The 16,822-nt window shown below is 42.0% G+C and overlaps 1 protein-coding gene across 4 annotated transcripts in view; it reads left to right on the forward strand.

The window, feature by feature from the left end:
* ARMC3 (armadillo repeat containing 3) overlaps positions 1 to 16,822 on the forward strand; it is a 102,400-nt gene that overhangs the window by 46,461 nt on the left and 39,117 nt on the right. For all 4 annotated transcript variants that reach the window (XM_069547419.1, XM_069547417.1, XM_069547420.1 and 1 more), the window contains exons 11-12: positions 12,690 to 12,939; positions 16,456 to 16,592. In XM_069547419.1, the coding sequence (XP_069403520.1) occupies positions 12,690 to 12,939; positions 16,456 to 16,592 (387 nt within the window). The remainder of the gene's footprint in view (positions 1 to 12,689; positions 12,940 to 16,455; positions 16,593 to 16,822) is intronic.

Genomic DNA, 16,822 nt, shown 5'->3' on the forward strand with positions numbered 1-16,822 from the left:
ATTTACTTAGGGCTGCCCTGGGTCTTCATTGCTAGGAGTGGGTTCTCTGGTTGCCAGGAGTGGGGCTCTGCGCTAGTTGCAGCGCGCAGGCTTCTCATTGCGGGGGCCTCTCTGGTCGTGGATCACGGGCTCCAGAGCACGGGCTGAGCAGTTGTGGCGCACTGCCTACTTGGCCCCCAGCATGTGGGTCTTCCCAGATCAAGGGCTGAACTGGTGTTCCCTGCTTTGCAAGATGAATTCTTCATCACTCGACCACCAAGGAAGCCCTATTTTTTGTTTTTAATAGCCCTTCCCACAACAGCAGTGACTCAAGGCAGCATATATAGTGCTTACTTTAAAAAAAATTTTTCTTTTTTTTGATTGACTGCTGGGCCACTGCTGCCTTCCACACTACCAGAGACAACTCTCCTCTAGGAACCATCCTGCTATCATGTGACCTGTGGTCAGGACCACAACAAAGGAAATGAGGGGATGAGTAGGGAGAACACCCCAAAGAGACTCCAGGAAGAGACAGAATGCCCCCGAATTACACAGCTGTGCATGTTGAGTGCTTTGGGAACTTTTCAGTGTCCTCATTCTATATGGAAGACCTGTCGTTCTGTATTACCAGTATTCATATTTCTCTTCACTAACACAGAAATAAAGCAGTGACTGAATCATTTTAATATCTAGTAGAATTATTTATCAGGGTACTAGGCCTAAGATGGGCCTCTCAGGTCACGCTAGTACCTGCCAGTGAAGGAGAAGGGACTTGGGTTTGATCCCTGGGTTGGAAAGATCCCCAGCCCACTCCAATATTCTTGGAGGAGGGCAAGGCAACCCACTCCAATATTCTTGCCTGGAAAATCCCATGGAGCAGAGGAGCCTGGTGGGCTACAGCCAATAGGGTCACAAAGAGTAGGACATGGCTGAAGTGACCAAGCATGCATGAAGATGCCTAAGAAAGTCATGTAATGTGTAGAGAAAATCTTTTAAAGATGGGCTACATATAAAACATCAAGAAAACACAGCACTTCATTTATTCACAATGACCCAACTCTCTATCCATTCAGTATTGTCAGGGAAGGGCCTGACCTTAAATAATTCTTTAGAATGTTAAATCTCTCTAGTGTTTGGAAACCACTTTTCAAAGCTTTTTAAAAAATCTGCCCCCACCCCAGTTAAATAGGGTTAGTGGAAGGTAGTGTACTTATGTATTTATTTCTACAAATATTTGTTTTACTTTCTTTTATTCTGCAGATTTAAGTATAGACTAGTGCTACTCTTTAGTAAGTCTCCTACATACAAACGAGTTCCATTCCGAGAGCTTATTTGTAAGTCCAATTTGTTTATAAGTTCATTTTGCTGATAAATCCAACAAAGTTAGCCTATATACCCAACTAACACAATTGGCTATATAGTACAATACGGTAATAGGTTTATAATACTTTTCACACAAGTAGCACATAAAAAAAACAAACAAAAAGTAAAACAATTTTGATCTCACAGCACCTTGAAAAGTACAGGAGTACATTACAACGCCTGGCACACAGGGACTGGCATCAAGTGAACAGGCACGAGGAGTTACTGACTGGAGGAGGAAGGGGAGGTGGGAGATGGTAGAGCTGAATGGTCATCAGCAATAGGAGACGGAGGGCAAGCTGCAGTTTCATTCATGCCTGACGCTGATGGCCCGGGTTTTGGTTCCTTGCTGGATTCAATTCTATCTACCCTCTTGCAAAAAGGATCCAGCGATGTCTGGGTAGTAGCCTTTTCTCATGTCATTGATGCACTGGATTGCATTCCTAATGGCCGCTGTAAGCTTTGTGTACTGTTCAACATTTGAGTCTTGTGTCTCAAAAGCAAACAGTGTCTCCTCAAATAAAACCCTCTTGCCATTTCCTGCATCGTGAATCTCTTCAGCTCTTCAATTACGTCTTCCCCCTCCTTTCTCTGGATATGTGTGCATCTTTGAAAGTTCACAACTTGAAGGTTCCTATGTAGGGGATTTTCTTGTGCACTTGAAGCTGTAGTGCAATGAATGATGATGGTCATTTCAAAGGAGGAGACAAAACACCTCTCTTAGATTTGGCAAAACATCACAAGATTCACTTCCACATTGCCATTCCCCTCCAGGAAGATATATATATATATATATATATATATATATATATATATATCTCCCAGATGGCTAGAGATGCATACCATCACCCTTTCAAAATAAACTTTAACATCTGTTCTAGATCATACTTCTTGACCAATCCACACAGATTCACTTAGGAATAAGTAATCTTGTCATTTACAATACTTATTTTTTTAAATCAAAGAAGTATTGACCACAGAAATAATCCACTGTGATTTACAACATTAAAATGTAGTCTCCGGAAAAATGCAAACTCATCTTACAGACCTGATGTATGGGGTGGGCTTGGTAATGCTAAAGCTGTGCGGTTATGGTCTTTGTTAGGGCTTTTCAGCGAAAAGGTTTTCCGCAGTCCATTTTCCTCTAACGGGGGAGGAACTGTGTCTTCATACTGACCCCTAGTGGCAGTTTTGGCAGATGTTGGGGGAGGGGCAGAAAAGGTAATGGAAGATTTGCTCTGTATTTTAGTGAAAATGCTCACCAACTTAATCCGAAATATTCTTCAGTGTGTTTAAAATAACATTTTAAAACATTATTGAAAGACTGTGATCTGGAAAGCATTCCATTGTGGTGCTTTTAAAGAGATAATATTCTACTGCTAGCTGTGTGTTAATAGATGCTTGTCTTTGTCTCCTTTCAAGGTGAAGTCATTTCAAAATATTTTGACACATTCATTGTCCTGGTGGCTGAATATCACCTGTGCCACATAACCATATAGGATAAATATAATACACTTAACTGACATAAATTAATCTTGTTGTAATGGTACTTACTCTAGAGCTGAATTTTTTGCTCTTGACTTTGAATAATAGAAATTATTTGGTTTTAAAATTCTTACTTATATCACTTTATTGTCAGGTGCTACCTCCTTTGAATTAAAATGCTCATAAGATGAGAATCCTCCAAGACAACTTGAGTTAGTTCCTTTTAGAAAGTTCAATTTTGTAGTAAGGATGTATCAGATTTTTGTACTCAGGATGATACCTCAAAAAACTTATTTAAAGTGTTCTTCACTATCTTAAAAGCCTTCTGAAATTAACAGATAAAATATATGGGAGGCACCTTCATGGTAAACTTACGTCGTATTCTTTCCTTATTTCCGTCCAAGGTTACCGAGTGGATACTTTCTATTTCTACCCACCTTAGCACCTAGATTTCTTCTCTGCTAACTGTATATTGATCAACAGCTTTGATTTTAAAGAGTATATAGAATGAAAAGCTGGATTTTGCAATGAAACAAGTCAATTCCATATCCCCATTTTGGGTCAGTTGATGCCTAGTCAACCTTAACAAACAGTTTGAATTTTATTAGTTGAGGCTAGGTGAATCCCATGAAATGTTCAATTAGAAAATTGTCTATCCTTCTTTTATTACCTGGAGAGCAAAGACTGACATTTGCATAACCTTATTTTAAATTTGCTGGTACCTCTTTCAGGCTTAATTTCCAATGTAACTGATTTTAAGAGGAAATTATCAAACAGTTTGGATAGCTTAGTACCTACATAAATTCCACTTTTACTCATCCTTGACTTTTTATATTAATTTTTCCCATGATTTTCCATCCCTCTGAAAACAGCTTTCACTGCTCATTTCTTGCCTAAACAAAGACTTGGGGGGTGAGGCTTGAGGAAATTGCTTCAGCTCCAGCCCTGCAGAGGTTGGAGATTTGACTGTCTAGCTGAAAAGTTGTCTGAAAATGAAAAGTTCATACATAGATGCAAATTTGCAAACAGGACGCTATTTTCCCATGATCCCAGAAATGGAGACAGGATTATAGGAAAATCTCTGCCCTTGTGGCTCACTCAGCAGGCGTGGGTAATGATGTGATAATGATGGTGACGTGGTGATGATGCTGCTGAGAGCAATGGTGAAATGATGGTGAGAGTTGGAATGTGTGGCCAGGCACTGAGCTAAGTACTTGGAATGTATCAGCAAATCTTCGAAAAGTTCCCTGTGATGTAGCAAGTCCATTCTGCAGATGAAGAAACAGAAGCACAGTCCTTGTTCAAGGTCACAGAGGTGGGATGGACACTATACACCGAGCCAGTCGGCTACCTATATCCAGAGAAAGCTCATGATTTTTCTTTCTCTGCCTCCTGCTCACTATCTCCCTGAGTTTGAGCTTCTCCAAATCTTCCCACCAAAATGTTTCCCTCTGCCTTCTTGGTCTCTTTGGATTCCACCAGACTGAAGGCACCTTTGGAGAAGTGAGTTTCCATCCCCCTCCTCCTTCCTCCCTCCTTCCACCTTTCTCCCAGGTTTCTTTCCCCGTTATCACTTCACTTCCTCCTCACCCTTGTTTTCTATTTATAAGAGAATAAGAAAAAGAAAAAAAAAGTATTCAAAGGTTAGTAAAAATTTCCCAGAATGCTGCACATCAAAATGGTCTCCCTTATTTCTCATTTCCTAAGGAATGATGAAGTAAACCAAATAGATGCTGGCTTCCCCCCCGCCCCCCCTTGAAAGTACAATATTTTTCAAAGCTTAAGATATTAATAATTGCAAAAAAAAGGTAGTGAACTAAAAGTCAGATCACCATGGTTTTAATTTTGTCTCTGTTAATTGACTTGCTCCCTGAGCAATTCTCTCACTAAATTTTAATCTTTCTTAACTATAAAACAAAAACAAAATAAAAATGGAATCTGAATTCTATTTTGCACATCCAAGTGATTACCCTTGATCCAGGGAGCCTGGAAGACAAATTTCCACTAGGAATAGATGGGATCACTCTTTACCACTTTTATCATTTTATCCCAAAGGCTAAGGAAGTTCTTATCTGTGAGTTTTGGTTTCTTGTGTAAATTATTTCACTGTTACTTGGGTGTTCTTTGTGTGCCAGGCACTGCTCTAGGCCCTAGGGGTTCAGTAGGGAACATGACAATGGTTCCATGAAACTGTTTTCATGAAGCTTACAGGTTGGACAGGAAGACAGACAACACATGAGTAATTTTAAGGTAATTTCAGAGGCAGTAACAGTATGGATTAAATAAAACAGCATGATATCATAGAGAGGGGCATACATGACAACAGGGTTGTGGAAGGAGTCACAGGAATGACACAGCTCATCAAAGAGGGTTTCTCCGAAGAAGCAACATTAGAGCTGATGAGCTGAGGGTAGTCCTGGCAATGGCCAGTGGGTTTTTTTTTTTTTAATGTGCAGTCACTCTAGAGATTTCAGCATCCTTATTATTTAGTTAAGAAAATAAAAAACGTGGTATCTCTAATTACTTTGGGATTGTGGCCCCTGTCACATCCAGATATGTAAACAGACTGACTTCCAGGCTAAACAGAAACATTTGGTAGCTGCAGAAGCCACTTATTATGAATGTTCTAACACCTTGACCATTATTCCTATTTTATCAGGAGACAAGTCAGCCATGTTAAATGAAGACAGTTGTTCTTTCCTGATGGCATCTAATTTATTATTGGCAGGCATTGCAGCTTTTTGAGACAGAAGGTGGCATGTACGGAAGTGAGGTATCCTGATTGAACAGATAGGTCAATAAAGATTCCATGTCACTTGTAAGAAAATTACATTTGATTTCCCTGCACCTTGACTGACTACCTCATAATTGGTAAAAAAAAAAAAAAAAAAAAACAACAAACAAACCCTGCGTGTTCTCTGTGGAGGGGCTGGATTAGGGTGTACTCGACTCCTTTTGAATAGCAGTTTTCTCTTGAAAAATCGTGATGTCGCAGCAACTGTAGTTAAAACCATGTCCTGGAAGCCCCCAAATCATACTTGCTAGGGCACCTTGGTATGATGGAAACAATTTGATTTCACATACTTAAAAATTTTATTTTGCATTTTTTTCCCCTTATTTTGCTATAGGATGCAAAGCTTCCTCCGTTTGTTTTTTATGGCTGGGTTTCAGTTTAATAATAATGTTACTTTACATTCTTTAAGATTTTTGCCTGCAGTTTAATCATGATTCTGTCCCTTACTACAGGATAAACGTCTTTAAATATTTCTTTGAAAAGAGACAATCTCTTGGCTACTTTTGTCAATTCTGGGGTTCAGCCAGAGTTGGGGGGCACATTTCTTTGTCTTCTGCAGCTGTGGGGCTGCCTCGGAATGACGGCTGTTTGGGACTCAGAAATCGATCAATTTAACGAACACCCTCGACTTCTCGGGTCATTACCTTTGAAAAGCTGGCTGGAATGAGAGTCAGGAATCCTGTTCACAGCATTCCAAATCTGGCTCTGATAACCAGGAGATCTGTTTATTTTAGTGGCCCGTGCCCCACCCGCCTCGCACCTGTATAGACTCGCGGGAACCCGCAATTAAACTCGCCAGCCCCCAGCCATTGGGGCACATGCACCTCCCCGCCCCGCTCGCAGCGTGCCTGCCACCAATATGTCTTGCTTTGGTGTGACAAACCTCACGGAGACATATGAAAAGCCGCGCTGGTGGGAATGGTTGTAATCACTGTTAACAAACAAGGTTCTGATTGCCAATATTACCATCTGTTCCATCGGGTTCCACATATTCCCCGGTATGTGGGCTCTGTTAAACAGATTTTCCGTGCGGCCCAAGGTCACCCTTGATTCATGTAACCAGCCTTTGCAGATGGGTTAAATGTGAGCCTCCCAACAGCAGCAAGAATCAACATCCGAGAGTTACCGAATCATGTCCTCCGATGACAGAGCCCAAATAAACAGTCCACCGTGTCGGCAAAGACAGAATATCCACATCCCTTGATACCTGAAAGGAGTAGATCCCAAAGACACTGTCAAGCGCAAGATTCTTCTATTACACTTCCTATAAAAATGACTTCACTGTATAATTAGAGAAGCCCAGGGGTGAGGAGGAAATAACCTGCTTTCAAGAGGAGCTGTTTAAGTGATACAAGCGGAGATCCCCATACTACTGAGTCCTCTCCCTTCTTGGGAACTTAAAACTGAGCTGAGTACTTTCCCTCTCTGTTTCTCAACACCTGCAAGAGGTTCTCATCACTCCCCTTGAGGTGATTTAAGTCAATTAAAATATATTGATCTTCTCAGCACTGGGGATATAAAAGGACTCGCAGCCTGGCTGAGAAGTAGATACCAGGCAGACACAGAGGCAGGGTGATTAATAAGGAGGGGCAGTAATGGATGTGGATAACTTCACCCAGGAAAGGGCAAGTGAGCTGGTTTTGCAGGGTGAGCTAGTGGTCCTCAGGCAGAGGTGTGGGAGAAATAGGGCAGGGCATCTGGGGCAGAGCGAGCATGAGTGCAAAGGCACACAGACGTGAAACAGCATAGTAAATACAAGGAGGCATAAAATAGATGCTATTTGTGCAAATGCATTTTTCCTTAGTATTCTTAGCGCCCTTGCTGTAAGTGCTTTTTCACTGTGGGGCTTGGGGACTTAATACAAAAAAAAACTTTGTGTTGAATTCCTTTCCATAACATATGCCATGAAATAATATTTTGAGATGGTTACTATTCTCTGACTGTGAACGTTTGTACCCAAATCTCATTTTTTTTTAAACAAAAAGAAACGTTTATGTTTAGCAAACGCATGCTCTGAACTTATGTGAAAAAGAAGATCTAGTTTGCTGCTACTAAGCCACTTCAGTCGTGTCCGACTCTGTGCAACCTCACCAACGGAAGCCCACCAGGCTCCCCCCGTCCCGGGGATTCTCCAGGCAAGAACACTGGAGTGGGTTGCCATTTCCTTCTCCAATGCATGAAAGTGAAAAGTGAAAGTGAAGCCACTCAGTTGTGTCCGACTCTTAGCCACCCCATGGACTGCAGCCTACCAGGCTCCTCCCATGGGATTTTCCAGGCAAGAGTACTGGAGTGGGTTGCCATTGCCTTCTCCAAGACCTAGTTTGGGGGTCAAGAAATGCTTCCTTGAGGAGGAGATGTTAGTGTTGAACTTTGAAAGAGGAATGGGAATTATTGGGGGAAGAAATGTCCAGGCAGGGGGACCAGAGTGTGAGGACACCCTGAGGTGACAAGGAGCCTAGCAAGGTTGTCAGAAAGGCCTGGCTGGGATGCAGTAACAGGGAGAGGTGGCAGGGAGCGTGGGGGTGAAGGAGAACAGGGTCAACTCATGCTTAACCTCAGAGGACACATGAAATCTGGGGCTTTATCCTGAGCAATGGGCAATGGTAGAAGCTTTAAGTAGAGGAGAAATATGATTATATTATTTAAAAAGTAACTTTACTTCACTCTGTTTTGACAGACTCCAGGTCCACCCAAATCTCTTCAAATGACCCAATTTCATTCCCTTTTATGGCTAAGAAAGAGAAAAACAAATACCTATATATTAACACATGTATGCAGAATTTAGGAAAATGGTACAAATGAACCTGGTTCCAGGGCCCGAATAGAGATGCAGACATAGAGAACAGGTGTGTGGACATGAGGTGGGGCAGGGAGGGTGGGATGAACTGGGAGATGAGGTTTGACAGTCAATTGTGTCTGACTCTTTTGTGACCCCATGGACTGTAGCCCACCAGGCTCCTCTGTCCATGGAATTTTTTAGGCAAGAATGCTGGAGTGGCTTGTCATTTCCTACTCCAGGGCATCTTCCTGACCCAGGGATCAAACCTGCTTCTCTTGTGTCTCCTGCACTGACAGGTGGATTCTTTACCATTGTGCCAAAGCAAATAGTTGGTGGGAATCTTCAGCATAGCGCAGGGAGCTCATGGTCATGCTCTGATGACCTAGATGGATGGGAAGCGAGGGGTGGGAGGGAGGCTCAAGAAGCAGGGGATGACGTATACATGTAGCTGATTCACTTCATCATACAGCAGAAACTACCACAACATTGTAAAGCAATTATACTCCAATAAAAGTATAAACGTGAAAACATTTCAGTCACTTCAGTAACTTCTCTGGTGGTCCAGTGGTCCACCTGCATCGGTGCTCCCAACGCAGGGGGCTCAGGCTTGATCCCTAGCCAGGGAGCTAGATCCCATGTGCTGCAACTAAGGTTTAGAAGGCAGATCCCATGTGTGGCGAGTAAGACTCAGTGCAGCCAAATAAATATATGTATCTTTGTATCAATATCTGTATGAATATATGTGTATATATATATTTCAAATCACTTAACTGTAAGATGGAGAAAAGTTTGGAGTGGATGAGGGGGAAAGTGTGTTAGGAGAGAACTTACATCAATCCATAAGAAAGGATATTGGATTGGATTCAGAGGGAGAGATGGAGATGGAGGAAAGGGAGGGATTTGAGAAATACAGAGGAGGGAAATAGTCAGGACTTGGTAATAAATTGACAGACATGACATGTCAAACTTCACTTCTATTTACATATATGATATAAACATGTTTTTATACATTCCCATATTTGGTTTTTAGCTTGGTTAAACTTTTCAATTTACATTTTAAACTCTTATTTGATTTAAGTCCAACTGGATGGAGACTAATGATAGTAAATATCAGAAAATAGGTTCAGATTGTTCAGGTCATTACAGATGACCCTGTAATTTTGTACTTTGTAACAAAGCAGTGTGACTTCTATCCTATCTATTTGAAAAGTGCTGTTCCATTTAGGAAACTAAAAATGTGTTTTAGAATAGGATAGGATTTGGCTTGTGTATATGTTAGACACAGAGGAAATAAGACATAGAGTCTTGGGTTTGAAAGACACAAAATTAATGCAATTCTTTTTTTTTAAGTACAAATTCTGCACTCCATTTTTATAACTGAAATTATTTTTTTAAGTAAGACTAATAGCTTGATTTTCCATATCATAATTTAATCTCATTTATGCATTTTGCACTTAGAGCTGCACATAGCAAATTATGGGCAGATATGTCTACATTATATTACATTGCTCTCCCAGCTGTGCATGTATGATTTGGTGCTGGCAGTTATGTTCAATTTAGTAAATGCTATATTCCACTGTGTCTAGAATCTTTGAGCTTTTTAAACAGCTAGTACATAAAAATGTACTTCCCTTTACTGCCTCCATAAAGAGGAAAGAAAGAGCAGAAGGTAGAGTATAAATGAACCAGGGCCAGACATGCTTTTGTACAGGAGAAAGAGAGAAGCAAGATCCAAGCAGAAAGACTGAGAGCAGAGGCATGCCTGATGAAAATCCCTGTGTCTCCATGACCCAGGAGTTGGTTGTTTTTTTTTTTTTTAACATAAACTAGAGAAACGAAAATGATGGAGTATGATCCTATGCACTTACTTAAATTTTCTGTAAATTCCCTGATACACACAAAAGACAAAGCCTTTGAGAATTTATTGAAATGCATTTACCTAAAATACTTCTGGCTTCTCTCATGGATTCCTTTGTGTGCTCTTTCTTTACACTCCAAGATGTGTTAAACAGTAAACATCTAAAACCACTAAGTAGATTTTAACCAAGGTGTGTTTATAATGATTAAGAATCACAAAGTATTTGGTTTAAGGAATGGATTACATTAAGTGCATGAAAAACAAGTCAAAGGAAACAAAATATTTTGAGGTTTAAGCATCGGAAGAACTGATGCTGAAGCTGAAGCTCTAATACTTTGGCCACCTGATACAAAGTATTGACTCATTGGAAAAGACCCCGATGCTGGGAAAGATTCAGGGCAAGAGGAGAAGGGGGTGACAGAGGATGAGATGGTTGGATGGCATCACCGACTCAATTGACATGAGTTTCAGCAAGCTCCCGGAGTTGGTGATGAACAGGGAAGCCCAGTGTGCTGCAGTCCACAGGGTCACAAAATGTTGGACACAACTTAGCAACTGAACAACCAGAAGCATATACTAATTAGAAGATATGCATAATTTTAAATTACTCCTGGTAGTTTTATGTCAATTTTTACTATAAGTTGAATATGAGAAGTTCCACCAAATTTAGACTATATTAGAGCCTCAAATTTTCCCTTCTTCATAAAATCAAATGACCACGATGTCAATAATAGGAGAGAGATGTAATGTGAAATAATCTTAAGAGTGTTTATTTTATACTTGAGGAAAGGAAATTAAATGCTGTCCCTCAGTCTGTCATAGTGAGATGCAGAGCTTTCCTCTAAATGTTTTTCTTGGGCTTCCTCCCAAATTTTGGTCACCTGTCATCAAACCAAATTTTAAAGGATGCTTTCCCAGAGAAAGACTGGGAGATGATACAGAGGGTTAAACAGACACCAGGGACTGGAGGAGGAGAAACATGGAACTAAGTGCTCGCTTTGCCTTGGTGACAATCAATATGGTGTGTGTTCTGGATGGATTTATATAAACCAGGGGTGGGAGCTGCCTTCAAGGTCAACACCGAGGAGCCCTTCATTCTCCAGAATGATGTCATTCCGTTCCTGCCCAATGGCTGCAGTTGAGTCTCCTTCAGAGCTAGTTTGTACCTAATCACAGCTTCCTTTCACCTAGAGCTACCAGTCTCCTTATTGAGGCCATATGTGTATTCTGCTCTCTGATGAATAACTGTGATGACTTCTGTTTTAACACATCAATTCTCCTTCACCATCAGCAGATTTAGGTGACAGAGCCAAATTAAACTCATCAGAATGCAGGGTGATGAGCTAAACTATGTAGCCTCAGTTGTTTTTTTTTTTTTTTTTCAATTTTGGTTATTAATATGATCCTAAAATTTTTAAGTGTCAAATATAACCTGAAAGAGATGTTAGTATTATTGGAGTCTTAAGTGTACTTTTATTGTCTTGATTACTTCTATTCCCATGATGATTTAAACAGATTTTTAATACAATTTGGGGTCCTCCTTTAAAACCAGGATGCTCTATATATCTTATTGCTTGAAACATAATTGAAATAACTCCAAACATTAAAGAACCTTTGAGCTTAAGATTAAATAATCTTTCACTCATTAAAATTATGTCTTTTTAATTCATACTCTTTTATGAGCTTTTTCAGTGATTACAAAGCAAGGACTATAGAAAGTCTAGTGTTTTTATAAGAAGGTTTAAGGATTTCTAATTGTGAGAAAATGTTAATATATTAATGGATGATGGTAGTCTTTTTATACTAGAAATAGGAAATTTAACAACTGGATATGCATACATTATTACTAAAATTATTTTTTGTCAATATCATGACTTGAATCTTGATGTTTAATTTATAAAAGCAACATTCACCCATCAAAATGATTTGCTGCCTTCAAACGTGTTAACATCTACCTACAGTTAACAGCTTCATTTAAAAAGAAGACAAACTGAAGAATCTGATCTTAAATTTCCATGTTTACTCCTTCCTCCTATTTAAGCTTTGTTTTCTTACTGGTTAGAAATATTTTAATAGAATTCAGTAACTATTGAATTGGAATTTCCAATTGGAATACTTACAAGTATTACTGAGTTAAAAAATGAACAGCTGAAGCAGAGTTTCTAGGAAGCAATCATGCATTTTTCTATAACCCAAAGCTGCAGATGTAGGGAAAGGATTATTTAAATTCATTCATAACTTGACATTACCCGCGGCCCCCAGACTCCATTTAAATCCCCAGCACGTCAATGCCAGGTTCATTGCCCGGGTAAATTAATTTCTTTCTAAAATTGTCTTTATGCAGTCGTTTGTTTTATAAGCTTAGCTGTACGCGCCAAAGATCAGTTCTTGAAGTGGGGTGAAGAGCGTTCATTTCTCCTTCGTTGACCCAGAGCTGCTGCGGAAGGTGATGGTATAGACGCGTTAATCAACACCCTGTCCAGCAAACGAGACGGAGCCATTGCCAACGCAGCCACAGTGCTGACGAACATGGCCATGCAGGAGCCCCTGCGCCTGGGCATCCAGAGCCACGACGTCATGCACGCCCTGCTCAGCCCGCTGCACTCGGCCAACACCATCGTGCAGAGCAAAGCCGCCCTCACCGTTGCTGCAACCGCATGTGATGCGGAGGCCCGCACAGAGGTGAGCGTTAGCGTCACTTTCCTTCTCGCCTTCTTCTGGTCGGTACCTACCCCTGCATTCATTTGAAACATTTTCAAGTGTTTCGCCGCATCCATCGTTTAAGTCCCTTGAGATGCAAGATGTTGGGAAACAAACTGACCTCATCCAGCCAAGAAAGGGAGTGACTGAGCACTCGCGTAAACGGAGTATGGTCTATAAAAATATTGAATTGCTATGTTGTACACCTGAAACTAATAGAATAAGCCAACTATATGTAATGCATGTAGTATGTAAAGCAATTATACTCCAGTTTTTGAAAAAGGAATAGGTACATTTGTCATCCCCATTTTACAGAGGAGGAAAATGGGGCTAAAAAGATTTAATGTGTGTAAAGCAGAGCTGATTGGTCGGGAAGTCAGAATTGTGAGAAAACATCTTTCTCAGCCCAGAGCCCCTGCCCTCACACAGTGCTGCCTGTTCAGACAACTGACAAATCTCCTCTGTCTCTTAGATGTTTTTCCTACCCCCCTTCTTTGTTCCTGTTGACTCAATTCATTTGTATTCATCTCAGATGGTAAAAAATTTGCCTGCAATCCAGGAGACCCAGGTTTGATCCCAGGGTCAGGAAGATCCCTCGGAGAAGGGAATGGTTGCCCACTACAGTGTTCTTTCCTGTAGCATTCCATGGACGGAGCAGCCTGGTGGGCTACAGTCCATGGGGTCACAAAGAGTCAGACACGACTGAGTGACGTGGCACTGGCACGTATTTCTTTGGCTGCCCGGGGTCCTAGTTGCAGCATGCGGACTCTCAGATGCAGCATGTGGGATCTAGTTCCCTGACCAGGGATTGAACCCGTGCCCCCTGCACTGGGAGAGTGAAGTCTTGGCCACTGGACCACCAGGGAAGTCCCCTTTCAATATATGAGCCTCATCACATCACTGCAAGTCCCCGGTGGTGTGCCACTCCCCCACGGGAACAGTTATGTAAAGACTTGAGATGATCCACCTGTGCTGCCTAATCCTGAACCCACCTCCCAGCCGTAACTCTACGCTCTAGAAATACCATACGATTTGTGATTGTCAGCATGCTCAGTTCTCTCATTTATACCTCCTTGATGTCTCTGCTCATGTCTGTCCACCTGATAAATGCCTGTTTCTCCTTCAACATCCAGCTCAGCCATTCCGTCCTCCATGAGGCCTGCCTTCAGTCCTCAAACAGGGCCTCAAACATCCTGCTCTGTGATCCCACCACTCCCTGTGCATGCCTTCCTTGAACTCAGTTTTGCATTAGCCTTTGCATGTAAGACCATAAACTCCCTGAGGCTTTAGGGAAGGGAACTGAAGTTTCCCTTTCCTGTGTTCATGTCATTGACATATATCTGGCACACAGTATAGGCTTAGTAAGCAGCTGTTGAATGAATGAGTGGATGAATAAATGAATGGAGGAATGAGTGGAGAAATTCATAAATGAGTTAGATATCTGCCAAAAGAGCACATGGAGTCAGATTGCAACCTTGTATTATACTCAGAAATAAAGATGTTCAGAAATGTGGCTTACTAAGCATGAGATGCTTCAAGTAAACTTCAAAGCTGCCCAAGTTACTCGTGCTAATGTGTGATCTCCGTCAGAGCCCCTGTGTTTGAGAAGAACATGATTGGAAGTGGATCATGTCTCATAAGGGCTTCTGTTTTCAAATACTATACAGAGACACCTGTAGAATATTCTTTTGTCCTCCAGGCTTAGATAGCACACTATTACATTTCAGACAGGGAGACAAGCACTCTGTCAAATCTTCCCCCCCCCCTCCCCGATTTGAATGATTTTATACATGAGTGATTCCTTTTAGTAGTGCAATTAGTGTAGTTCTCCCCGATTCTCTTCTTGTTCTTTTTCTTTTTCACTCCTTGAAGAAATATGAATGATAAAATGGGTCTTCCTCTGGAGAACTGCTTCAGCATTGCCTTGGCCACACGGCTGGCTTGGTCACAGTGTCTGGTGCCACGGGTGCCACTTGCCTGCACTGGTTACTCCTGCCCGGCTTTGGAGACCATGTCTGTTTTCTATTGCTGCCATAAGAATGACCACAACTCAGCAGCTTAAAGCAATTGTTGTTGTTGTTCAGTCGCTAAGTCGTGTCTGAGTCTTTGCCACCCTGTGGACTGCAGCATGCCAGGCTCCTCTGTATTTCACTATCTCCCGGAGTTTGCTCGAATTCTTGTCCACTGCATCAGTGATGCTATCTAACCATGATGCTATCTAACCATCTCATCCTCTGCTGCCTTATTCTCCTTTTGCCTTCAATCCTTCCCAGCATCAGGGTCTTTTCCAGTGAGTCAGCTGTTCGTATCAGGTGGCCAGATACAATTCTGTTATCTCACAGTTGGGAGGTCAGAAGTCTGAAAATGGGTCTTATGGGTTAATGTTAGGATATTAACAGAGCTCTGATCTTTCTGGAGACTTGACAGGACTGTTTCCTGACGCTTTCTAGCTTTGACCATCCACCTGCATTTCTTGGCTGTGGCCTCTTCCTCTATCTTCCAAGCAGATTACTATAATATCTGTGTCTACAAATTTCCTTTCCCTACTCCTCACACTCTCATCTCCCTCTTCTTATAAGAGCCCTTGTAATTAAATTAGGTCCACTTGATAACCCAGGACAATCTTCCTATCTTCAAATCCCTAACTTAAGCACATCTGCCAGAACCCTCCAGGGTACAAGGGCATCTCTGGGAGCCCATGCTTCTGTCCACTACAGGGCCAGATGCACCAGCAGTGGTGAGGAGCAGAGCAAACGAACGTGGGACACTGCACTGTAGGGGAAGGAGGACAGGTTCTTTGCCCCATCTCCTCCCTAAGGGTGCAGGGGACACATGTATACCTGTGGCCTATTCATGTTGTTGTATGGCAAAATGGCTTTCACAGTATCATAATTATTCTCCAAATAAAAGAAATTATTTTTTAATATCCATTCTTTAATTATTTATTTAGTTGGCTTTGGACTTCCCTGGTGGCTCAGACAGTAAAGCGTCTGCCTATGAGGCAGGAGACCCAGGTTGGATCCCTGGGCCAGGAAGATCCCCTGGAGAAGGAAATGGCAACCCACTCCAGTACCCTTGCCTGGAAAATCCCATGGAGGAGGAGAGTAGTAGGCTACAGTCCATGGGGTCGCAGAGTCAGACAAGGCTGAGCGACTTCACTTTCACTTTCATTGCAGCATGTGGGATCTAGTTCCCTGACCAGGAACCAAACCCAGGCCCCTTGCATTGGGAGCACAAAATCTTAGCCACAGGACCACCAGGAAAGTCCCTCCCTCAATTACTTTACTGTGGCCTCTTGATTTTGAACAGAAAACTGGGCTCTTAAGGTTTTTGCAATCGATTATTTACCCCTGAATTTAATAAGTCTAAATGTGGACACATCCTAAAATGTTTTTACATACTCAACACCCTTTTAACAATCAAATAATAAAGTTTTCTTAAGCATAAATGTTTATGTTCTATACTCTTAATGTGTAAAATTCTGGTTTCTACTTCTAGCTGAGAAATGCAGGTGGGCTGGAGCCGCTGGTAGAGCTCCTGCGCTCCAAGAATGAGGAGGTCCGGAGGAACGCCAGCTGGGCCGTGATGGTCTGTGCCGGGGACGAGCCCATGGCCGTGGAGTTGTGCAGGCTCGGGTGGGTGGCGTGGCTTGGAGGGTCTGGCTCAGATCAAGGACACACACTTTCTTCAGGCCGGAGGAAGGTCCAACAGTTTCCATGCCCATGCTCAGGCTGCTGGGCGTCATTCAGAAGCTCTGTGGGTCACAGTCCCTCTGAAGGGACCACCTGCAGAAGCGGGGTCCTAGACCTCCCTCACCACCTCCGCAAAATCATCTTCAATGTCTTCTTTTCCACTTTTTCATCTC

Source organism: Ovis canadensis, chromosome 13 (genome assembly GCF_042477335.2).
Source record: "Ovis canadensis isolate MfBH-ARS-UI-01 breed Bighorn chromosome 13, ARS-UI_OviCan_v2, whole genome shotgun sequence".
NCBI lineage: Eukaryota > Metazoa > Chordata > Mammalia > Artiodactyla > Bovidae > Ovis > Ovis canadensis.